The sequence below is a fragment of the Meleagris gallopavo genome, chromosome 22 (assembly GCF_000146605.3).
Source record: "Meleagris gallopavo isolate NT-WF06-2002-E0010 breed Aviagen turkey brand Nicholas breeding stock chromosome 22, Turkey_5.1, whole genome shotgun sequence".
In the NCBI taxonomy this organism is placed as follows: domain Eukaryota; kingdom Metazoa; phylum Chordata; class Aves; order Galliformes; family Phasianidae; genus Meleagris; species Meleagris gallopavo.
The window spans coordinates 4,423,531-4,448,987 of record NC_015032.2 but is presented as its reverse complement, the minus strand read 5'-3'; the positions used below and the strand labels follow the sequence as shown (position 1 = coordinate 4,448,987).

General features: G+C 43.1%; 1 protein-coding gene and 1 long non-coding RNA gene across 2 annotated transcripts; one reads left to right on the top strand and one right to left on the bottom strand.

Annotated features, from left to right (window-relative positions):
* Positions 1 to 25,243, top strand: ARHGAP40 (Rho GTPase activating protein 40). Its single transcript, XM_010722327.3, has 15 exons — positions 1 to 436; positions 8,802 to 8,995; positions 12,771 to 12,988; positions 14,274 to 14,349; positions 15,005 to 15,156; positions 15,616 to 15,781; positions 16,130 to 16,221; positions 16,351 to 16,428; positions 16,680 to 16,839; positions 17,581 to 17,663; positions 18,833 to 19,039; positions 19,308 to 19,448; positions 20,872 to 21,032; positions 22,023 to 22,078; positions 22,855 to 25,243. Exons 1-15 carry the CDS (start codon positions 336 to 338, stop codon positions 22,959 to 22,961), a joined length of 1,992 nt encoding a protein of 663 aa, XP_010720629.1. The 5' UTR covers positions 1 to 335; the 3' UTR covers positions 22,962 to 25,243.
* LOC109370746 lies at positions 21,039 to 24,068 on the bottom strand. The gene is made up of 3 exons (XR_002121135.2): positions 23,994 to 24,068; positions 22,884 to 22,957; positions 21,039 to 22,053 (listed from the first exon to the last, which is right to left on the bottom strand). It is a non-coding gene; the product is annotated as an uncharacterized LOC109370746 (long non-coding RNA).
* Positions 25,244 to 25,457: the final 214 nt, after the last annotated feature.

The following is a 25,457-nucleotide window of genomic DNA, read 5'->3' as shown; positions in this document are numbered from 1 at the left end:
GAGCAAGCTCTAGTTTGGAATAGCTTCTTGCTATTCTCCAGTCGTGCCGAGTGCTGGACGCTGGCCTTGTGCCTCGTCCTTCAGCTGTGTTCCAGGCAGGGAGCTCAGCCCTGGCGGGGCTGCCTTGAAGTCCCAGGTGTATTTACGGTGACTCCTGCTCCATCCTGGGGAGGGCGGATGGGGAGGGAGGAGAGGACGTGTGCAGGTACCCAATCAGCTGCACACCTGCCCGGTGACGAGGAGCAGCCCTTGGCAGTTGGTTGCGGGCTCCTTGGCTCGGCAGCGGCGCTTGGTGCGGTGCGGATGGGCTGACCGCCTCCCCCTTCCCACCGAATATGGACAAGCTCGGCAAGAGGGGCTCAGGGTTTGCCAGGACCCGCATCCCGCGGCCCCAGGTGGTGCTGCAGCCGATGCAGCCGGCATGCTGCTCCTGCAGGTACGGGCTTTGGGCTGGGGCACGGCTCTGTGCGTGTTCACTGCGTCCAGAAGGCAGGGGGGAGGTAAGGGCAGAGACCTGTGGCAGGGGAGATGGAAAGGGGGTAGATTTCCAGAAGCGACCTGGTTGTAATATTTTCTCTTAAACTGTGCTTCAACTGCCTTGATTGTGAAAATCGAATGTACTGAATTTTCCTGTTTTGTATAAACCTGATAGTTTTGTCCATCGGTGCCAGTGCAGCAAAGTGTGGGTGGGAGCTGCAGGAGTGTGTTTGTGTTGGGGGTAGTGCTGCAGGGGCTGCAGTGAACATCGTGTGCATCTTCTAAGGTGGCAGTGAAGGTGCCGTAGCAACATGTGTGCTTTAAAGCCTTTCTGGTGACTTAAAGAGCTGTGGGAAGGTCAGAACTGCTTAGTTACAAATAATCTGCAAAACTTGTGTGCTGAGAGGTACAACGACTGCAAACGGAATGACTTCACTTTACGAAGACCCTTCTCTCTGTGCTTACTGGACATCAGCTTTAAGACTGCATCTGAGGTCTGTTTGCATCGGTTTAAAAATTGGCCATGTTTCTGAATGTCTTTCTGGTGCACTAATGGACACGTGTTGGTTTTGTGTGAATGCAACTGCTGTACCCTCCTCTGTGTCCCTTTCTGGCTTCTCACTTTTCCTGGCCTGTTTTGGCTGTGGGTGTAGGAGCAAGAAAGGACGGCTTGATAAGATCCTGGGCAAAGTTTGTGATTAAGAAAAATAATAAATGTTAAGGGGAACAACATAGCAATAATGTAGTAAATTACTTAAATTTATCTATGCGTAAAAGAACTAAACTTACACTATTCCAGGGTTTCTTTCTCCTGTAACAACTTCAGTTCTATGCCAAACAAGCTGAATTTGTTCCAGTGTGTGTATACTGGTGCCAGAGTACCTCTGCAGTCAGATCTGAGGAGATGCAACAGCAGAACGCCCTGTTTGCTCACTAGATTTGACCAGGCCGTTTAACTTCTAACCAGTGGCACTTTGCATCCGTTCATCCAGCCTTAACAGCAAGTGAGATATGTCCCAAGCTTACCCACACTCCTGCAGTGGCACAGATGTGACATATGCCTGTACGATGAGGTGGTTGTGAAATGGCACACGGAACATCCTTGTGGTCTGATTAATTGCCTTTAACAACTATTTCAGCAGCAGTCACTGTGGGATGCTCACTGCTTTCCCAGTCAGAGAATATAGTGTTGTCACATCCCCAAAGATCTCCTGACAAAAGGCAGCTGCTGCCCCAGCATTGCCGGCTGGGTGCAGGCTTTGCAGGCTGTACCCAGCTTGTTGCTGCCGTGGGGGTTCCCTGCCCTCAGCAGCTGCTGCAGATCCACTCCCAGCTTGGCGGCTGTTCTTGGCAGGCTTGCTTTCTGCACAGCCAGCATTTCTTCCTCTCACTACTTGGCCTCCATTTAAGTGCTATTTATAGGTCATCAACGAGTGGAGCCTTTTCATGGCAGTGTAATAGCCAAGCAGTTCATCTTATGCATTATAACTCCTGTGAGAAATCCAAGTGAGGGCTTTGTATCTGATTTTCCTGTGTTCCAGCACCCCTAGGCCTCTTATGGACTAAGTGTAGCTCGATTCTCAACCCCTTGTTCTGTGCTGGCTGGCATCTTACTCTTGTCTTGTCAACATTAATGCAGTTGTAGGATGTTTAGGTAAATTTGTGCTTTTGTAAAAACTCCTTGTTTGAGTGAGTAATCTCAAAAACAAGTCGAGAATGTCGTTTATAAAGGATCCAGACATGCTCTGAAAGCTACTTGGCCACCATCCTGCTCTTCCCTGAATGTGGGAAGCTGAAGTGTACAGGTTGAGCATCTTGCCTAAAGTCACAGGTGACAGGAGTAAAGGAAGTACATCTCATCTGATGTAAGGCAGCAGACACGTGTTTTGAGGATGGCTTTGGTAACTGGGAGGCACTGACTCATTGGAGCCTTGCTGAAGTCCCTGACACTGCAGGGATGTGACAGACAAGTCACTAACGGGCATGAGTAGCTTCTTAGTTAATGAATTTCACGTAAATGTACAACAGATCAGTCCAAAATGGCATTGAGCACTGTAGTGCTGCTAGCTGTTGTTCTGCCCGTGCCCATTTCTGTCGGCAGGATGTCCATGCAATGAAATCCTTTCCTGTTTGGGGCACCTTGCTGAGCAGGGAAAGTGAGCAGGGACCACTATAAGATCTTATGGGAGACAAAAAACTGAGGGCACGACTTGTGGCTTCTGAGGCCAAGGCAAATCTGAACAAGATGGAGCAGGCAGCCAGCTGATAGACTGAACTAAACGTGGCTTTAGGTATTTTTGATTTGTCTGTATCTGCATGGGCTTATCAGTCCCATGTTTGTTCTCAGTTCTCAGTTTCGGGCTGAGAGACCTCCGGGCAAATCTGTAATTACAGGCAAATTTTGCTCTTCCTTGGCTTGCTTATTTAGACACCTACCAGGGAGAGTGGAGATAAGCCTGTTTCAGATTGAGGGCTGGGGTGTCTGTATTGAAATGGAGTTTCTTCACTCTTAAGTACTTATTTTCAGATAAATTGCAACCTGTGCATTATTTGGATGCTATCTCAAGAGCTGAAGCCCAGCACAAGGCATGCTGAGGATGCTGTGCTAAAGCAGTGCCTTACAGAAAAGCCCCAGTGCTGAAGGATTTCAGTTCCTTCACTGCTGGCCAGATAATCACTGTTTTGTCTCTCTGGTATCACTTGGGATGTCCGGACAGGAGCTGGGGAGTGGCTGTGTTGTTGTTGTGGTGGGGGAAAGCTGGACCTGCTCTCAGTGACTCCTCCACGTATGCAGAGCCATCCGGCATGTCCTCGTTATCACTTGCAGAACAGGCTTCTTCAAAACAACCCTAAGTGACACTGCCCCCAGAGCTGCTTGCATAATGGAAGATCTTGATGAACTGATTGCTGTGTTACTGAAAACAAGCTGTAATCTTATTAGTAAATTGTAATAGTGACATCTTAACTATTCTCACTTGCGCTGTAGATACCTTCAAGTATGTCTGCCCTTGGATAAGAAGTCCTTGCTAAAAGGCCTTAGTACAAACATAGGTGGGGTTCGGCAGCAGCACAAAGTGGACTGGGCACTATGGCTTTGTGTGGGAGTACCCTCTGAGATGGGCTGTGTGTCAATGACAGCTGTGTGAGCAAATCCCCCCCGGTCAGAGATACACAAAGATACATCAGCAGTGGCATCTGCTTCTGAGATCACTTTGATTCTGGTTCTTCTAAGCCTTAGCTTAGTTAAGTTAGTGAAAGTAAGGCATGCTGGGTGTTTATTGGGAAAGTTTCTGTTCATCTTTGCCACAGTAATTTGATAATTAGTCTGTCTTTACTTTTTTGGTCTGCTCTAAGAAGCTTGAATAGCACTCCAATGTTGCCCTTCCACTCCATGGATGGAGGAGATGGAGCAAGTTGGCAACTTGTGCTGGAGACTGCCTACAAAGCCTGGGAAATTGAAAGGATGAGAATCAGTCTTTAGAGTTGGACTTTAAAGATTTGCAACCTTTGTGTGACTTCTGAACTGATTTTCTTCTGTTTGTAGAAAAATTACGGAACTTATGCCCACCAGACATCTCTTGTGTTATATTTGCTAACTGGAAATTGTAATTCTGAATGGCATAGCTAATTGTGCATGCTTCATCTGAGGTTTTGACAAATACACTGAATCCTTCAGCCAGGTTCTGTTATCGTATTAATATTTATGTATTTGAAAGAAAGACCGAGGTTTAAAGTTTCAGTTCTTTAAGTAAGATCTATCTAAGTATACCAATCTGTAAGACTTGTGGATTTTCTGTTTGATTTTACATGCTCCTGTGTGTTGTTTCTTAATACCTTTATCCTACTGCTTGACTTTAAGCAAGAAAATTTGTCACATTGTGAACTGTGATGGTCTGACCTTCCGAGTTCTTCAGCTGCATTTAAACTGCTTGCTCAGGAACTTGCAAGCAAATTAAAGAGGGGCTTTTTCCTGCACGTGCCTACTTTCTGGTTTTGTTTTGTTTCCTTTAATCTTGTGCTCCTTGATTGTTTTTGACCTTGCAGTAAATTGAGAGCTGGTAAGATGTGCGTGTTTTCTGACATTAACATATTTTTGTTCTCCAACTCAGTTTCTTTATCCGTTGAAGTATTGCAACAGTTGATAAAATAATTTCTTGTTTTTTTTTCCTTTTAGAAGAGTTTGTGTTTGGTCCCAGGGATCTGAAGTGCACTGGTGTGACTTGGTGTGCTGTTTCTGACTTGCTCTTGAGAATAATTCAGACTCCTTCCATCTGTTTCTTTGTTTCATGTGTGTCTTTGTACTCCAAATCTTTGGAAATGTGCTTAAACCTTGGTGCTTGTGTGCCTTGTATAAACTTAATCCAGTCCACGTTGCCTTTTTTTCACACAAGCTTTTTCTGGAAACAGTACGAAAGGAATTCCACTTTCTTCACTTGTCACCTTCTGCTTTGTGTGAAATACTTGGAAAGAACCTTCTTTATTTGTTCCTCTGCTTGGAGGTATTTCAGTGAGGGAAGGAGGTTGAGCAGTCAGTAAAGTAGCCTAGGCAGCAACAGATCTTAGAGAAGGTCTCTGATGGGCGTGATTCAACCCTGGAATGAGCAAATCCATAGCAACAGTGTTTATTTTATTTTGATATTCAAGAGGTCCAAGAGTTGCATGAGTGTTTACAGTATATTTGCGGTGTGTTGGCAGTATCTAGGAACAGATCAAAACCTACTCTGAAATTTCATATTGCAGTCCAGGACTGGTGAGCTCAGTTGGCCTTTATTAAGGGCTACCGATATTCCAAATGTTACAAATTTGGATTTGTAGAAGAAATGAGAAAACGTACCATAAGAGCTCTGTGCCAGTCTAGATTCATGTCTCATAACTGCTGGTAATATTGTTAAATCAGAGGTAGGTGTGTTAGATGGGAGAGCTGAATGAATTCGGAGCCCTGCTGCAATTTGTGCCCTCCAACAAGAACAGGGTGTTGCAATGGGATGGTCAGTCCTCCTAGAGCTGTTCCTTTATGGGTGCCTTTAGTTGGATCTTTCTACCCAGTTCATTTTTTTTTGCTGGGTTAATTTTTAAAACTTCATAATGTTAAGCTTTTTTTTTTTTTCTTGCATTTGCAGTGCATCTGAATGAACTTGATTATTCCACTTACTCTTTGCCCAGTTGCAACTGAGCGATTAACCTTTTAAGCCAACAATCTACACTTTAAATCTAAACTGTTGCTATGCTTATACGTCATGGATTGCCCTCCGTTGACTTGGGAATGCAATGAGGAAGAACAATCTCTTAGGTGCACTGAATCTCAAATGAACCTTCCACTTGACTGGCTGCATTTGTAAAGCAGTGTGTTCAGGAAAAAAATCATAGACCAGAAATAAGGCATTTTCTAAATTTTGAGGCCTGACTTTTTCTTTACGTTGCTCTTTAAGACTGGAACGATAGTGTTAGCTTAGGGTGTGTAGAGCTGGGCTTTGGATTCTGGTAAGGCTGTGTAGAGCTGCTTTGTGAGATCAGCATCCTGCACGTTGGTGAAATAGAGTTCAGTGCATCACTCCACAGAGGTGTTGAGAAAAAAGCTGAGATGGCTTTTGGGCTATTCAACCTACAGATAGTTCAGATATAGCTCTCCTACAAGAGGTACAGCATGTGGTTAGCAGGGGAGCTTCTGTGTGCAGGAATTGCCAGGTGATGTGAATTCCCAGCAGTAGAAGGAAGGAAGTTAACAGTGGATAGTACAGAAGCACAGGATGGAGAGGACAGGAGTACTTACAGCAATTCACTGTGGTCTAACAAAACTGTCCTTGGACCAGTATTACATTGTACTGATATGGACAGAAAGTGCTGGTAGATCAGATATAGCTGGTGGATGGCAGAAGTATTGCCTGGTGATGTGTGCTGTAAGGATGCTGGGACCCTTCTCAGACATACACCATGAATCTGTCCTAATGCTTGCTGTGAGTGTGACTCCACGCAGTCAAAGCACTGCTTGGTTAAGCCATGCCCAACATGGCTTATAATGTTGGTAGGTTTTTGTTTGTTTGTTTTTTTCCCAGGCAGATCTGTGGCAGGTGCAGGGAAGGCACTGCCATAGCTATGTGTGCTGCAGGCTTCCTGCTGAGCAGGCACTTGATGTGAGCTGCTGCTTGGTTCTCAGGCAGGTTCTGCCTACCTGGATGTCAGTTCTGCTTTGGCCTGAAACCATGGAGATCTCTGGGATGCTAGATGAACCTGCTCTAAATGGGCTGAGCAGGGAGGAAAAGCACTGTATGCAGCTACTTAGATCTATAAGATCACACCCACTATGGCAAAGTGCAGCATCTTATGACAGGAAGAGTAGTTATGTGCCTGCTAAATGCTCTAAGCAGAACAATTAGGGCAGCGTGTGAGACAGTTCCTTTGCCTGCTCAGTGTTATGCCCCAAGAAACTGCTCTTCAGTGCAAATTTGGCTGCTGTGCTGCTTCTGGAATTGATGCTGGCCAAAACCAGGTTCCTTGATACGATCAAAAATCCTCCTTCTAATCTCATGTTGCAAGTGGTGATTTCTCTTGGCTGTCATGTAATAACATTCTAATGGGATATCATGGCAATGTTACATTGAAATGGGCTTTTTGATGGTGGCAAGGTGACTTTGTTTAAACCTGATCCTCTTCAGGGAAGGCTGTCAGCCTACGCAAGGAGACACGGAGGAGTATTAAAGATGAAGAGTTAATACAAGCCAAGTGATCTAAAATTTTGATTCCTAATCTTAACTGTAATCATCTCCAAACTCCTTATCCTAATGGATAAGATTCGCATGCAAACTTGAAAGGGAAAATCATTATTTGGGATGGTAGCTGTATTAGAACTGTGAAAAATGGTTGTGAACTGTGAGATGGGATGGATAATAAGCAGATGGGGCACCCCTGCCATCGTCAAAGCTGGGCTGTGTGATGTAAGTGCTCTTTTCAATCTTTAACTTTTGTGTCCCTGTAAAACAAACAGAAGACTTCTTAATTGTGTTCTCAGTGCTGTTGCTGGCTCCAGATGTTCCTGCAGTGATGGTTATCACTTTTGGTTTGACCTTTAGAAGAGAGAAACTGCTTACATGCTTGTAAGAAAAATGTAGGCACAGTATGCAGTCATACGTGTAACCAGAAGCACAGAGTATCCTACAGCATGTGCCGTCCAGTTGTTAGGTCTTCAAAGTTAGTGTTTTAAGACTTGAAATGCTTCTCATAATTTAGTGGCAGAACTGCTCGTAATGGCTTTCCAGCACAAAGGGAACTTAAATTTTCCAGGTACTTAGCCACCAGTAACTTTCTTGGTCCTTCTTCAGCTGGGAGGGGAAATTGATTTGGGTGGTGGTGTTGTCATCATGGTTTTTCAAGGCATAGGGCTTGATCTGTTTGTCTGCCATGCAACTGGAAAGCAGTTCTGATCTGTGTTTGGTGGCTGTGACTGTTCATAGGTACTCCTGGCAACATTTTTCAAACCAACCAGCATTGCTGTAGTATGCAATTTCTTGAACTGTGTATCATAAGTTGAACCATAGAAGGTTTACATAAGTAGGGTACACTTATCCCTTCCTTTTTTTTTTTTTTTCCCATTTAAAAAGCCGTACAGCAGGATTTAAATGAGTTACAGCCCTTTAAAGAGAACTAAAATTTGTTTTAAGAGAGGCATTATTTTATTAAATAATGAGAAACTCACGACTTCCTACAGAGAGGCTGAAAGCCTGGCTGAGTCCCAGTCTGGGACTTTGGCTGGCCATGAATTAATCAGCAGGACAATAAGAAAATGCTGTACCTTTGTGTTTCTGAGGACTCTTCTACTGCTTTGTAGCTGAAAAGTCTGGTCTGGGCAGGAAAAAAGGGCCTCAAACATCTGAACTGTTTATTGCATGAGCTGAACTGCAGTGTATGGAGCTGTGTCCAGTTTTGCATATGGAGGACGATGATGTGTGCTGAGGCTGGGAGCTGTCAGACTCATCAGATAAGCAGAGCATGTGTGTGTGTGTGAAGCTGGAAACGCCTTGGCTGTGAGTGCAGAATGTCTGTGCAAGTTTGTAGGGGGATCCTGGGAGCAAGGCTCTGAATGATGGGAGGTATCACAGGAAAACTTGTGCTGTCACTGTGTCCTCCTGCGGGTTGGGGCAGTAGGTATCTCCCTTCCTCTGGAGGATTTGATCTCAACCTTGTCTGTTATTGCCAAACACTAAAAAAAAGAAGTCTAGCCCTTACCTCTGTTTGGCTGCAGCCATTTAACAACGAAGATTGATGCATTGTGAATGCCTACCTGAATCACGTGTACCTTAATCTCTCTTCCTTATCTCTTCCTCTCTCAGTACCAGAAATTGTCCTTGCAAAATGAGCCAGCTTCCTCAGAAGAGCCCTTTGGCTTCCCCGTTGTCAGAGGACATGACTACCAGGGTAGACAACTTGCCAATGGAGAGCTTTTGGCTGGAAGTAGAGAACATTAAACAGAGCACTGAAGCCGAGCAAGAGGAATGCAGCCTTGCAGATGTCAAAACACAAGAGGGTAGGTTGCCAAAAACACTGGGAGCGAGGGGAGGAAGGAAGGTATTCATCTTCAAAAATTCTCTTATGCACCTGAGTGATTGAAAAACCTGTTGGCACATGGTTAGAATGTTACCTATCAAACCACAGACATATCTATATATAGATGTATATGTTTTTCATTGGAAGATGGTTAATTCCCTACAGAAAAGGAGTGCTGGCTTCATCTACTTTCACTTTCCAATAAAAAAAGAAAGAATAAAAAGCTGATTCTCAAGATTGGTTTTAAATATGTTCAAGGCTCCAGACTTTTTCAAGCAGCTGCCACTAAGTGTGGGTGCTCTTCTTGGGAGGTAGCTGTGTGGTGAGCACACAGCACAGCTTTGACAGCCAGCAGCATTTAGGAGGGGTTGTTTGTGTGCATGGTTCTGAGACTTCACCATAGTGGCTTTTACAGAAGCTGCTGTTGTGGAAAACAGACTTCCTCCTGTGATTCATTGTTCAAAGAACAAAAATAAATGTCCAGAATTACTTGGGTACATCCACACATGGTATTGCTGATTTATTTTTTTTTTTTAATTATTATTATTATTATTATTATTCTTTTAAAGACCACTTCTTGTACATTGGATGTTTCTAATGGGTTTTCTGTAGCATTGATTTGATTCCAAAATCCTGAAATAATTGGAATCTGGACCAATTGCTTTCTGATATGAGAAGTATATCATCCTGTGGTGCTGTAAGAGCAATGAACTCTGAGCACCAAGTGGTCCCGTGGATTGGGGTCACACATTGCTTGTATCCATTCTGGGCTGTGACTGCAGCTGTGGTTCTGGCCTGAGGAGGATCCATGTGTGTAATGGGGAAGTGTTTGAGTGGAAGTCCTACTGTGATGCCCTTGGGAAGGGCAAACATTTATCCTGGGATCATAAAGGGGCCCTGGAGGATGGGGCAGGAAGGTTGTCTGTTGACCACATTGAGCAAGGCACTGTGAACTTCAAGGCTCACTGCCATTGTCCCTACATAAAGGATTTAAGTGATTTAGAACCGAAGGAGATAAAGAAGTGACTCAGAAACTGAGTGCATCAGGGAGGAGACTCTGGAGAAGCAGCCCCATGCCATTAGATGAAAGGCTGTCTAGGATATCCGAAATACGAATATCCGAAATATGCTAGAGGCAGTCTGTGAGCTGTGTGTAAGCAGGGACACGAGGAAAAGTTTCCTTTAATGCTGTGTGTTAATCTGATAGGTAAGAGCTAACTGGTTAATCAGCAGTTGTAACTGGACAGACTCGAAATAATGCTCCGAGTCACGAAGCCTTCCTAGCAGGCTGGGGAAGAAGTGTGGTGTGCTCAGCCTGTGGGCGCCTTCAGGAAGGAGTTCAGTCAAATGCATGTGGTGCTCAAAGCGTGAGTAGTGAGGGGAACCTTCAGGCTGGTGTACATGCAGGGAGCCGGGCTTGGCTGGTGCCTTCTTGCTTTCACGTCTTTGCAGTCTCCGGTCGGAGCGCTGGTAGGTGGCAATGCAGCATGGATGCTCTGAGCCAAAGCGCTGTGGCTGTTTGCATTCCTCCTGAGAAGCTGGGGCAGCAGCTAGCAGCTCTGTCTGGAGGTGGTAAGGCTAAGGCTCAGTGTGACAAATCCCTGATTGCAATCACAAAAAGGAGACGGCATGGAGGCTGTGTGGAGATAAGGCATCGCAAGAATGCTGACCCAGTTGGAAACGTTGGTCTCCTGCGTGAGCATTGTCAGGGCTGGCACAATGGAAGTTGCCTGTGACCAGTTGTTAGCAGGAGGCAGGAGTGCAGCCTGACTAAACTAGGTCAGCAGAAAGGTTTTGGTGTTTGCTGCTCGTGGCCTTCCCTGCAAGCAAAAAGGAGCCTTTTCCCTTTTCCAAGAGCAGTGTAGTTCTTCCCTACCCATCTGTTCCAGCTGGCTCCATGGTCTGATGGCACAGCAGATTGATATGTATGCACTGTGTGTGGTGGTGGCACTGAAATGTCTGTTGTTACCCTTGTAATGTGTAGTCATGTCTGAGAAGCATCTGCGAAGACCGATTCTCCTCTTCCTTTGAAAAACAAGTGGGAAGTTTCTCTTAATATTGGTCTGATGTTGCAGAATGCTTGGCTGTCATTCAGTTTCTCTGAAGTGGAACATAATTACTATTACAAATTCTGGTTTTGGTTAGCTCATGTTTCAAATAAATTCTTGCAAATGGTGTTCTTTAGTTTTGCATATTTATTCCCAATTGTGTCTCCCCAAATGTTGCTTATTTGGATCTCACAAAGCAAATATTAACGGCCCTCCAGATTTCAATCCACAGCCAAACTTCTGTGGACTTCTTAGTTCAGGCCCGCTCCATTCTGGCTTTCTTCTTCTCCCCATAGATAACCTATTTTAATTGTTTCCCTTTGTGCTACCGGTAAACATATTCAGGCCAAAAATACTGTGTGGATAAATTAACATCTGAGGTGCTTTGGCATCAAGTGGGGCGTTAGGCTCAAACGGATGTCCGATTTATGGTCTTCTGGTTGGTATTGTGTATTGCATTAATTTCCTGTTATGACTGGATTTGGATATTCTCAAAGCTTGCAAGCAATACACCAACTTCCTGTAGTTCCCAAGGAAAAAATAACTGAGAAGTCTTTTGCACACTGAGCTTCTGTGAAATCACGGAAGTAGGACAAAGATCTGTACAGGGAGAATTCCTAAACAGGGCCAGGAGTCCAACCCTACGCATGTGTGAGGGGCTGTACCCAGCCAAGCAGACCTGTGGGGATGCTGTCAGCTTCTGTAGAACTGGACAAGATAAGTAACCAAAGTTTAAGATCACATAGGAAGGTTAGCCAGGTTGCTGCAGGTCCAGCTCTATTTACAATGCTGTGATGCTGAACAGAGTTCTGCTTTCGTGCAACTTGCAAAAAGATGCTGTTGCTCCGCTCAACCCTTTTCAGCCTTCTGAGGATGTTTCCAGGTGCTGTGACAGAACAGTGGTCTCCCCAGAAAAGTTAAATGATTTAATCTCACAGAAAGACCTGCGTGGCTTCATTAGGGATGCAGCAATCATGAAATCGTGCCTGAGCAGCTGTGATGGTAGAAGAAATATTTTCCTTCAGGAAGGAAGAATGGGAATGAAGTATTCCCTTCCAGTCAGTTCAGTTGTGATTTTTCTTTTTTGCAGTATGACCTTGGAGCAGTGACTGAATGTGGTACCTAGAACTGAAAAGAGGCACAGGCCCTCTGGTGTTCACTCTATAAAAGCTGAAGCCTGCTCCTAAATTGCTTCTTTTATCCCTGGATTTCAAGTAACTGCCTTGCTCAGGGCGCTTTCTCACTTGCACAAAAGGCACATCCAATAAGGGAGGCATCCTTCTGTGTTTGAAGTGCAACTTTATATTGAAGAAAGGAGCGAAGTGAGCTTGTTAGAATAATGCTGCTGTTACTGTCTCCAGGCTTCTCACACTTCACTTTGGAACGGGAATGTTCTTTAATTTTAGTGGTGTTTTGAGTAGACGTGGATGTAGAGTGAATGTATGGAGTAAGAATAATACTTCTGCTGTTGTTGAATGACTTTGTGGGTAGCAAAGCACTTAAAAGTGTAACACAATAAAGGAGTAGCGATGGTGCATACAAATAAAATAAAATCTTGGAGAGCAGCCTTGGCATCCCACAGAAGCTGTGACTTCCATTGATGTGTCGCTGCCCCCTGGGGCTGAGCATCTGGTTTGCTGATGTTTCAAGTACTCAAATTGCTTTTCTTTCTCTTCTTGCTCCCATTCCTCATCTGTTGTCTCACAGAGGGAGAGGCTGAAGCAGAGTGGCTCCAGGACGCGGGGCTCTCAGACCTCATTGGGGACCATGCCTCAGAAAATGACAACGCGCTGCTCTCCACCCTGACGAAGACCCAGGCTGCTGCCGTGCAGCGAAGGTTGGATACCTACTCCCGCTCACGGAGGAGGAAGAACAAACCTCCTGTGAGGGATGTCAGAGACATTTTTGGAGTGGTCGGCTCTGGGGTATGTTGGCTGATTGAGTGGAAGCTCCTGAAAGGCTCTGTTGCCCTGTGGTACCTGCCTTGGCCATCTGGGCCCAGGGCTGCTTCATTTCCAAGGCTGACAGCTTCATCTTTTATGCTGAAATGGAGCTGAGGTTGTGGAATTTCTGCATCTAGGTTGCAGCATTGAGAAAGAATTGCTACAAATCGCACAGATTCATATCTTCTTAGAGACCACTGGGAGGCTGCGCAGCTCCTCCAGCACCACAGCCTTGTGGAGCGCTGATGTCGTTTGGAGCCCTCTTGTGTTTCTTTCGTCCCAGTGATGTATTATTCCAGCTGCAAGGCTGTCTTAAGTCTCTCAATTGAAATCCAGAGAGTTTCTAAAGTTGCACATTAAATAGAAGTCTGTTGTACCAGGTATCATATCGACACAGAGATTTCTGAACCCTTAATCTTATATGCCTGCTTGCTAGGTTGCTCATATTTGCACTTAAAAGTCAGAACAACTAAATCCAATCCAATATTCTGAAGTGACTTTTTGGTGCAACTTAGCTACAGATGCTAAATGAGTTGGGAGTTCTTTCATGGTAAGCTCATCAGTTGTGTGGCATACAGTGCACCTTCTCTACAGATCAACTCTTCTGTCAATTTGTGATGACTTATTGCAGGTTTCTTTTAGCTTTCAGTTGTCGGTCAACAACTTCTCTGTGTTATGAACTGGTTCACAGGAAGAGTTGCTTTGGTAACAATATATTTCTTTGCATTCTGGCTAGCTCCAGTGAAAGCAGGATTTTTGTTAGTAGAGTTGATTGCCAAATGTCTGCTTAAGCATTTAAAAATGTGCTTTAGACCTGAGGAGGTAAGTTACCATAAAGCCTTAATGGGAAGCTTTTAGGTGCTGATGTCTGCTTCTGTGTTCTTTAGCATGAAGGAGATCTTGTGGTCAAAGGCAGTGACCAGCTCCTATGGAGTTTGGTTGGTACTGTTAGCCTTGCAATGCATTAATAAAAGGAAAGAAATTGGCTGCTGATTATCTGAAATTATAGATTAGTTTAATAGTGTGGAAAGTCACCTAGTCATCTGTTTTCCATCCGCCTTTCAAGTCACCTAATTGCTATTCATTCAGTAACTGTTGATTTCAGGGCAATCTTACAGTCCTGAGCTTGAGCAGCATTTTCTTAAAGGTGGTTTTTTTGTGTGTGTTTTTGTTTTGTTTTTTTTTTGTTTTTCCTCCCAAAATCATATTGTCATAATAACTTCAGTCCTGCCTTGTTTAGATGAGTATGTTTTGGTTTACTTTTCAGGAGACGGTAACAGAAAAAGAGGAGCCCAGCCCAGACCTGCTGTTGCACAATCTACAGACTTCAAATGTTCAGAAACGTAAGAAAGAATTTTAGAGTGGAGTAGGATTGGAAGGGAAGCAGGATCTGAAGCGGAGCTGCAACTGGAGGAGAAGCCATACTGTTTGGGTTCTGAACTTGAGCAGCTCTGTTTCTGTTTTTGAAGGCTATTACCATTAAATAATGTGTACTACTTTATGTAATGCTGCTTGTTGTCTGGGATTGCAAAAACATTGTGGTTTTCTTTTAAATACATGCTTATCCACAGCTGTGGGTTCAGTAAACTTCTCCAGCACCTGGTGTTGTTAGGAATTATCACTCACGGTGATGCTAAATCGTCAGCAAATCAATTGAAAGATACAAACAAAATGATACTGGCAAAGAACAGATGAAATTCTATGAACAATGTACACAGTTGCATAAAGAGAAGTTAATTAAAGGCCATAGATATGTCCTTTAACTTAAGGCGATACTCGTGTCTTACTGTTGACCTGATGATTATGTTTATGGCTTTAAACGAATCTTACTGACCTCGTTGACCAGTCACAAGACTGCTGTGACAGCACTCTTTAATGTGATCCTTGTTACCAAAAGTGATTATCCCTGAATCTGTTTAGAACTGCTAATTTAACGCATTTGTTTTCTAAGCTTCACCTTTTAGCTTTTTGAACCTCAAGACATTTTCTCCTCTGTAGTAGAAGCCCAGGATTACTCCTGCACAGTTCGAAACCCTGGAAAAGAGGAGGTGTTCAACATGGATGTTGCCTACTCAGAACAAGCAGCTGTCCTGCTCAAGGGGTCATTCTTGACCGAATCTAAAAGAATAAAGGATGGAAATGTGCTAACTGTAAGTATAGGAATTTTTTGTGTTAAAGCTTTATTAGGTTGTCTTGCCTAGAATGGTGCAAGGTGATTGATTCAATTATATGATTAGGTTTCGGGAACGTCCTCTGTGGTAGAGTTGCAATGGGTCTCTATTGTCTTACTTGCCAAAGGTTTATCTTCTGCAAATGTACTGGACTGCTTGCAAGGTTCAAGCCAATAGGAATGGACATTGGGCTTTCATTAATTTAGAAGACTGAGATCTGAAATATGTTTAAAGAGTAATGCTGAAAAGAGGATATGTTTCTCGAGCGGTGGGTTGAGTAGCAGTACAAGTCATTCTGGTAACTTGTCTAGAGCTGAAAATAGGGGAATGTGTAGATGGCTGGTTGGTGGTACGCAGTGGTAAGGATGCAACAAAAGCTGATAATTGGAAGGATCTGTAGTGCTGCTTGTACTGAACCTTTTGTGTGTTTTCCTTTAGAAATTTAAGATCCCCAAGGGCAGACTAGGAGTGACCAGGATTGGAGATCTATCTGCTCAAGACATGAAGAAGATCCCCACGCTGGCCCTTATTGAACTAACAGCTCTTTGTGATGTTCTAGGCTTTGAATTGAAGAGAAACAAGGCAGCAAAACTGAAAACTACAGGTCAGTTGAACATTGTCTTGAATATTTTTTTTTTCCTTCCTTTTCATGCCTTTTTTAATATTGGGGTTGTCTTATAAGTTTGCATTTCAAGTGTTAGAGCAGAGAGGGTGTTTGATAAGAAACCTTGTGATAGTTATTTTTGCCTTAATCAGTTTCTTCTGGAATTGCTGGGTTGTGCTACCAAGACCTACAGCTCCACATTTACCTCTATGACATCCACTTGTCTATCAGCTGTTCCTCTTTCTCTCCAGTGCTTACAAAATGTGCTATCTTAGTCTGCAGTGCTGGAAGTATCAGTTACACTATTGTTAATGGTGGTACAAACTGAAAACGTTGTTTCTGTTGTAGAGAAAAGGCTCTTTGGTGTTCCACTCAACACTTTGCTGGAAAATGACCAAAAACTGCTCCCCAACACGAAGGTCCCTCTCTTACTCCAGGCAGTAAGTTTTCTTACCGTTTCATTCGCAATTCTGATGCTCAGAGCCAGCAAGCCTTTGAGACCCTCAATAAGGAGGGGCCGACTTCTCATCCTCTGTGCCTAAGAGCTTTCTTTTCTCCTCTTTTAATAGCTGCTGTCCTGTTTAGAAAAGAGAGGACTTGAAACAGAGGGCATTTTGAGAGTTTCTGGGTCCCAGACTAGAATCAAGGTACAGAACTCTTTACTTTTCTTTGAAAATATTGAAGGTGATGAGGGAGCATGCTGCTGGAGCAAGTTTCCAACAAGAGTCCAACTCAGTCTGCTTGTCTGTCTTCTCTGTACATTTAGAAATGTCCATCAGTGGGAAATCTGGGAGTATCTGCACTGGAATATCTGTGGTCTTTTGACCTAACGGATTCAGCTCTAGAATATAGAATGTATTTAGAGGCATGTAATACTTCTTTAAATTATTATTTTTAGAGCCTGGAACAGAAGCTAGAAAGGGACTTCTATAGCGGCCTTTTCCGCTGGGATGAAGTCCACCAGAATGATGTGTCTGGGCTGCTGAAAAGATTCATAAGAGAACTGCCTGCCCCGCTGCTGACAGCAGAATATCTTCCTGCCTTTGCTGCTGTGCAAAGTAAGTTCCTCTTTGGCTGTTTAATGTTGTTTGGGGGGGTTGTGCTTTTTCTGGCTTTAGGCTCTCCTGTCAGGTGTGCTGTTAGCATGTGGATTTGATGGCAATACAGAGCAGGATATGCACTGTTACCATATGAACTCACTTTGTGAGGTGTGACATGCACTATTATGTGTCCACCTCAGAGTCTTTGTTGCTAGTGCTTGGGTATATACACAATTTTTGTGCAGGAATAGTGTCCTATAGCAATTACGTTGCTTCATTTGAGGCTGCAGTGTTACTGCATAAATTAGGCCAACCTGATAAATAAGGACATGAAGACTCAGCTGTGGCAACTGGCCGGAGTGCATGATCTTGGTCTGTCAGCAGCAGTCTTCTGCAAGATTCTTATTTTGAGGCTTGTGCCTAAATCCTCAAAAGATTTAAATGTGTTGAGCCAACTGAGCCAACTTTTATGTATTTTTTTTTTTAATAAAAAGTAGAAGCTGAAGTCTTTTTGATGAGCCGTTGGTAGACTGTGTACTCTAAAGCCAGTCAGTCCTTTAGAACACAGATAATTCGCTCCATAAAGGCTGTATGAGCTTAATTAAGTACTAGGATTTGAGGTGCTGTTTTACAGATGAAAAACACTACCATAAGGAATTACCTTATCCCTGCTCTCAGCCTGTGACTTGGAATCACAGCTCTGTTTTCAGTAAGAGCCATGTCAGAAACCTGAATCTCGTTGTTGCTTTCCCTTTGTAGATATTCCAGACCTGAAGCAGAGGTTGCAGGCTCTGAACCTCCTGATCCTGATTCTGCCAGAGCCCAACAGAAACACTCTAAAGGTGAGTCTCCTTATTCTTGGTTTAACTGGAAAACCCATGTTCTCGTTCCATGTGTTCATTCTCAGATCTCTATCAGCTTTTAAAAAGGGGGATATAGATGATGTGCATTAAGTTTTTAGGTTTCATTTCACTGACTTGAAATGGAAACCCATGATGGGGCAAGGTGGAGCTGGGGGCAGCAGGCAGGTCTCCAGGCTGGGCAGTGAACATAAACTGTAGCACATCTGCCTTCTGGGTGCAAACAGAAGAGCAGTGGGAATCCGTGTGGTCTTGGAGGGATTTTTACACCATATTTGGAACTCCTCCTCCTCAGTGTACTACAGCCCTTCTGTATGGAGTGGAAGGTGTGTAGCTCTTGTATTGTCTGTGATATACTAAGATATAGGGGAGGAGTTTCAGTCTTCTGATTCATGCTTTGTGCTGTTGTTGTTTTCCATCAAAGATGCAGTTTCCCTTAAAATCAAAAAATACTGCGTAGCTTATAACTTCTTAGCCTTTTTTTAATCAGGACACACTTCAAACCTGTTTTCCTACTGCTTTTTGGGAGAATAATTGCTGGTGGATCAGCTTCTCTGGCAGTGCAGGATCTCTATGGTGCTGCTGAATTGAATAAAAACTGTGTGGCTTCTTTTTACTGCTGCTCTCTTTTTGCTAAGTAGTTCAACTTCTGGATAACGATGCCAAGGCTGACTTAGCACCCTGCAAAGATTAGAGAGCTGGAATACATGAAACCATCAAAGATGACCTGATGTCCATCATAGCTCTGGTGAAGGTGTGGGGCAGAAGAGGTGTAATCCAAAGGGATTTTTTTTCCACATCTAGGAATTGCTTTGGAGGATACTGGAGGAAGAGAGAGGGTTGTCTTTGGATTCTATAACTTTTACAACTGCAATCTGCAAACTACCACTAGTTAAGAAATAAGAACATATCTGTTTCCCAAACATGCCATCTCTTCTGGTTCATGAGTGCTGGACAAACTATCTCCCTGCTCAGTTTAACTATTTGTTGTTATTCTAGTATTAGAAATTGGCTACTGTACTTCATCTCTAGAGAATTGGATTTTCTCACAAGTATCTAGAAAAGATACAGATTGGATGTTCTCAGCAATTGCTCTAATTTCTTGAGTGTTATTAGGAATGAATAACTTGAGTCTCTGCCCTTCTCTTTAGGCTCTACTTGAATTTCTCAGCAAAGTAGTCTCCAGGGAGAACAACAACAAAATGAATCTCTGGAACGTTTCCACAGTCATGGCCCCAAACCTCTTCATGCACAAAGGGCTGCCAAACAAGATTCCTGAAGGGAAGGAGAAACAGCTGGCAGAGGGGGCAGCTGATGTGGTGCGGATGATGATCCATTACCAGGATTTGCTCTGGACAGTGAGTTTGAGTGTTTTGCAGTATGATGCAGCAGTGTCTTGTTCTGGCTGAAACTGGGGTAGGGGAAAGGGCAGTATTGGAAATTCCAGAGGAGTTAAATGTTTGCAGACCAAACCTGTCCAAGGCTACCTGTTTTCAAGGTGTGTAGATGTTTTGTCTATTTAAGCAGCTTCATAAAATGATGACTGAGTTTTTTTTTTTTTTAATGGCATTCTCATTTCTGCTTGGCTTGTTTTAATTCCTGTTTTCTCCCTTCTTTGCTGCTCAGGTCTCCTCTTTTCTGGTAGCTCAAGTGAGAAAACTCAATGAGAGCAATAGTAAAAGGTATCAGTTCTGTGACAAACGGTTAAAAAATCTGCTGCGGAAGATTCATGCTGATAAAGACAAAGTGGAAAAGAATCAAGCAGAGGTGAGATAAGACTTGGAAAAACTGGTTCCTTTTGTAAGTGGCAAATATTTTCTCTTTAAAATCCTTTCATGGGAGCATGGGAAACTTTAAGAAGTGACGCTTTGTATATAGCAAGAGGGAGAAAAATCTGCAGAACCATGAGAAGAAGCTTCCAAACTCTTCAGCCTGAGTTGTACCCACCAAAAACAGATTCAGTATGCCTGTTGTTGGGATACGTTTCAGACTGAGAAACACCTAAGGTGCTGCATATTCTCAGAAGAACAGAGGACCTTTTGAATTATTTTGTTCCATAATGCTGCTTATCTGTATAGAGGAGCTAGAGAATGCTTCTTCTCTTTTAAGAGAAGTGAAACTGCTGTATTCCACCTCTTGTGTTGGTGCCAACTGAGGCTTTTAAATGGGTGCTGCTTCCAGATCTATTTGGATATCAGTTGTTCTTTTTGATTGGCACTATTACTTGAATTAGAGTCAGTCTGTAACAGCTAGTTTACATTATGCAGTGCTGGATTTTAGGTATCAGTAGCAGTGGGGGTGATGGGACACCTAAGGATGTGAGAAACATGAAGCCTGCAAGTAGAAGTAATACATGGAGGGTTCAAATCTGCAGAGCTGAAGAATTTCGATTCTCACAAGGCAGTACATCTGCCACCCTTCTGTACAACTTGGCAGACTGAGAAGTATGCTCCCAGTTAGCCTGGTTAAAGGTGCACGTCACTCTTGAAGGTGCTGAGTGAAGGTACGGTTTAGGTACCCAGCAGATAACTCTGTGCTTGGAACTGTGCTAGCAGTGCTTCCTAATTGTTTTGGTGTGCAGTGCTGTTTTTACAGAAGATCTAAAACTGCAAAATTACCTTGCACCAGACCAGACCCAATTGGAATGGTTCAGTGTTCTGTACAAAAGCTTTGAGAAAGTGGCTCGTGGAAGAGCTGAAGAAAATGGTTTTGACAAAGTGACACTGTTTTATAGTAGTTCAGTGCTTCCCTTCTGAAATTGCCTTTGGTTCTAAAATAGTCTGTAAGACTGTTCTAGTTCCTGAGCTCCTATTCCTGCTTTTACAATTTACGGAGAAATCTATCAGGCAATGGAAAACAGGTTTTCAAAATATATGCTGACCAATCTAATTTCATCAAAGCCTGTAAGTGCCAGTACTGTATCTGAACAGCAGAGAGCACCAGAACACACTGATCGAGATCAGTGCTTTGCTCCCCGGCCACAACACTGATAAACCAGTTCCTTTATAATGCTCACCTTGATGCTTCCATTCTCTGGTATGTGAAATAAGCAAACATAAATGCTCTGAAAAGCTGGCTGAGTGCATTTTATTCTTCACGTTTTCCAGTCTGCTTTGAAACTTGATGTTTTTGCCAATAACCAAGTATTTTTTTAAGCACTTCACTCTCTGGTTCTGCCTTCCTTGTTCAGCCTTCCAAGGTTGTGAAAGTCCACGCTTCGCTTCTCCTGAAGGATTCCCTAGAAGTGCATTTGAACAATGCTACAAGAGTTGCTGATGTCCTGAAGCAATTTCAGAAGAACCTGTGCCAGAATGGTTGGAATATTGTTAACACGGTCAACTTCCTCAAGTGGCAAGTGGCTTTTTCTCTGCTTATTAAAAACATATAAGTATCAGGTGATGTAATGACTGTATTTTCTGCCCTCTAGTAGAGCTAATGTGGTGACACATTGAGCTGTTAGACTGCTCTCTGTTTTGTAAATGGTGTATTGGATAGGGCAGGCAAATATTAGTTCAGCTGAGTGGTTCCATCACTGTGCTCAAGCTGACACCAGGGTGGTGGTCCTGCCTGCTCTGCTGGAAGGCAAGTGAGCTGCAGCAGTATGTGAAAAGCTTTGTGGGGAGAAAGAAAAGTGGGATAACATTAACCCTGCGAAAGAAACCCTCTGTAGCTCTCCTAGAGAAAAACATCACCTGGGCACATTACTTGCCTGCAACAGTATTTCCAGCATGCACGGGTTAATGTATGGGTTCCCTAAAGGGAGCTCTACTGTTCCCTCCTGTGTTCCAGTGATGAATTGCTGAAATAACACAACAAGGGAACAAAACTTCTCAAGCCGTTGAGCATACAGACAGTGCTCAATAGGTAAAGTGACAGTGCATCCCCTGATATGTCCCTGGGCAGCAGACGTCTTGACAAAGACAGTATATGGGGAGTAGGCTGAATACGGGTCAGCTGGTAACTGGGATCTCAGTAAGAAGCTGCAACAGCTACTGAAGTCTTCTGTGGATGAGGTTCTCTTGAACTGGCCATTGGCTCTGAAGGAATGCTGCCAGTGAATGTTTTTATCTTGTTTTTTATCATTTTTTATCTTGTTGAAAAGCATTTGTATGTAACATGCTTCTCATTACCAACATCTGACTTGTTCTATGCACAACTTTGGGTGTTAGTCCTCCTGAAGCATTCAGTTGACAAGGTTGCTGTACTGCATAGAATTGTAGCTTCCTTGACCATTGCTGACCTCTGTGCTGTGAGCAGTTGCTTTGGAAAAAACATTACTGAATGACCTAACTTGCCTCTCACGGAGCTTTGTTAACTTCAGTGTGTTTTTTCTTTCTGCAGTAACAACTCCATGGAGTGCACAAACTTGCTCCTGTATGAAGTGGGAGGCAATATTGGTGAGTCTGGGTGATAACTGGAAATAACCTCTTTGTTACCTGGTTTTTATGTCTAGCCTGTGGTAGGAGAGAGTTCTGGAAAATGATGAGAATTGGAGGGGCCTCTGAAAGTTAGAAGAAAAGGGAACAAATCTGGGTTAACCTCATCTATGGCAAAGAGCAACTGTCTTCCTTTACAAAGCCAATATCCCTTCCTTTATCGATAAACTTTCTTGCAAAAGAACCAGCTTGGGTGGAAGCTTGTCAAAGTGAGTAGTTAAACAAGCTGATGATGCTCATTAGTCACTGATTTCCTCTGGGAATAGGGTAGCATCATCAAATGGAAAGGAAATTTTAATGTGATTGTAACAGCAGTCAGGTTAGGGAGGTCTGAAAGTAGAAGGGAATTCCTATGTCCTGTTACAGCTGGTTCCAAAGACTGTCCTCTAATGGAGTGATTTTTCCACCTCCTATTTCTCATAACGGTATCTGTGAAAGGAAAACTCCATCGTACTGAAAACAACTTAGTCTCAGCTACTGGATTTGTTCACGTGCTGAAGCGATTGAGTACTAGAGCACCTTTCACCAATTTAAGCTTGGACTTAGTATAGTTTCAAGAAATACACATCCATTTCAATATAAAGAACTGGAACTTTGTCAGATTTGTTGAAGCACTTCTGAATGGTTGTAATATTAATATGAATGTGGACAAATACCAGTTTTTAGGGGGGAAAAGTAATAACAATGGGACTAGGGAGATAAGAAATTCTTTTTTTCTGTATTTGTTGTTCTTATAGGTGAACACTGTCTGGATCCTGACACTTACCTCTTAGACTTGTATCATATCAATCCACATGCTGAATGGATAATTAAGCAAAACCCAGCGTATCCTCGGATGTTCTAAGGGAAACACAAGCAAGACAGCATTGGCTGAAGTTTTTGGAAGGCGAGAGAAAGCCATGGAGATGTTCGTGGTACAGTCACAGACCTGGACCATATTTGTGTTTTTTAAGGCAAAAACAGTTTTGTTTCCTAGTTCCAGGACAGCTGGCTGTGAGTACAAAAGCGCACATGTGAACAGGGGAGTCAGTAACAGGCATCAATTATCATTATGCAGTAGAATTTGTGGGATTGTAATTATTCATAAATAAAAAGCCCTCCAAACACCCTGCAAACAAAGCTACAAAGCTACAGCTGTTCTGCAACAAAGAGGAGCAGCACCTCTTGAAGATGGCAAAACATTTGTTTCTTCTGGATTTGCTCTTTCTTTTGATTGCATCTATGAAGGAGGAGAGACAATGTGATGCTGCCATGGTACTAATTGTATTCTTCTGGTGAGATCCATGACTGGCTGTGGCACGTTACCAGCAGCTGTGATCCTGAGTTTCACTAATAAGACTGTTACGTACTGAAGACTGAAAAAGGATGCTTCCAAAAGTGGGACATAAAGCTGACATCCTGTATTTAATAACTGCAGTTAAATGCATCTATGCAACACAAGAAAATGACTTTCCTTGGATAGCAGCCTTTCAGCTGTACAGTTGGATGGGGAGATAGTCCCTTACAGGTCTGGTGGTAATGTAAGAACAAATGTGTAGGTTGTTGTTGATCAGAATAAAACAAGCATTCATTTTGTTGGACAACCTATATATCAGACAGTTAACCAAGGAAATATTCTGAAGGATCTGAGGTTAGTAATCTGATCTGGCCACATGAAAAGCTCTTTCTGGAGGACTCTGTGTGAACATGACTGTCAATTAAGCTGTGTGGTGAAATAGAGGTCTGTGCATCCACCCATCCGGACACTGGGGTGGGTAGCAGACTGAGCTGGTTACTGCTCTGTTTTCAGCCCACACAATGTGATCACTGTGAACTGAAGAGAGCCAAAGGGAGAGCGGAGCACCCGCACTGTGTCACTGCATAGCTGTCATCTGACCTGAGCTCCAGTGAGACTGCACTTCTGGGAGAGGAGTGCAGAAGTAGTTCTCCTTTGCAGCAATGCTGAAATACCTCACAGGAGGGATCCTGCTATGCAGTCACAGGGAGCAGAACACGCACCGCTTCTGAGAATCCTGACATCCCTTTTTTATACTGTTTTTAAGCATTGTTGGATATTTATTCATGTGGCAGAAGCAGGGCTGCCCTGCAAGTGTATACTCAAAGTATTTTGTTTGCCAATTTCTAGCTGCACTAGTGACAAGCTCCAGTGTTATTTCTGTTTAACTGAATTCACTTCCATTGCAGTCTGAGCTTTTCCACCTGTTTGTATTTCTCAGGCTGATGTTTAGCTATCCCTGTTCATTATCGTATTCATTATCTCCAAGCTTTGATTTTTATTGTCAAAGCACTTCATTTTCTGGTTTGTCTGTCTGTGTGGTTAACTTCTCTTGGCAATAAGCATCCATGAGAAATGGTGAGCCATAGGTTGTTCCTTCTAACCTGTTGTGAATATGGTGTGAGTGATGCTGATGTCTTGAAATTATGCATATATTAGAGTCAGTCTACTTGTTTTTTCTGGTTAAGATGATGCAGATGCACTGACTAAAGGAGTCATCTTCATAGTAACTTTTTTTTAAGAACCTAATAGTGCATTAAAAAAAGAAAAAAAACCTGTCAACACCTTCTCGAGGGGTGTCAGGACTTCTTGAGATGCCTCTTTTTTCTTTTTCTTGTTTTTAAATTGGCCCTAAAAGGCCCTGATTGTCATACTTGAGGTTGGATGCTCTGTGTCTCTTGAAACATGGAGCTGCTTTAAAATTGGGCATTAAAAATCAAAGGTACCTTTTCACCTGTTGCTTCTGGAAGTCTTTGTTGCAGTGATGAAGCTCAGTGAAGAGCAAATACCAGAGATGTTAGGAAATGCCTGATGTGTCATAACGTCTTCAGAAAGACAGAAGAACCTGTTCCTGCTCAAAGATGCTTTGCAGGCTAAAATGCAGCCTTGCAAATCCTTGCATTTTTCTTCACCTATCACGTGCTAAATTTTTTTAAATTTTTTTCTACTATACCGGATGGAAAACACTGCATTGATGCTTCTGTGAACAGCAGTGTGGTTTTGTGGGTTTACTTTCTTTTTTGATCACTAAACAATGTGAATCAGTGCTGTGATAAACATGCTTGGAGAACCTCACAAGACAAATATCAGTTCTTAAATATACATGGAAATGTAAAAACAACAAAACAAAAACAGTAACAAAAACCATCTCTTGCCAGGTGATGGATATCCTTTCTTTTTTTTTCCCCCTGATTTTGTACCAAAGAGCAAATATGGGTTTCAAACAGTCGCTGTTGTGCAACCTGCTTCTGGATGCTGGCTTTTCATAACTTTTTTGGGTTGTCTTTTTTTTACAGATTTTCAATTCTGTATTTAAAATTCATTTAATCGGTGGAACAATAAAAA

What these genes read in the sequence shown, in the direction of transcription:
- ARHGAP40 (XM_010722327.3), top strand. Translation starts at nt 336, where the DNA reads ATGGACAAGCTCGGCAAGAGGGGCTCAGGGTTTGCCAGGACCCGCATC. An exon ending in TTGGAGTGGTCGGCTCTGGG is followed by an intron (nt 12,989 to 14,273) that starts GTATGTTGGCTG and finishes TTTACTTTTCAG; the next exon opens with GAGACGGTAACAGAAAAAGA. An exon ending in GACTTCAAATGTTCAGAAAC is followed by an intron (nt 14,350 to 15,004) that starts GTAAGAAAGAAT and finishes TCTCCTCTGTAG; the next exon opens with TAGAAGCCCAGGATTACTCC.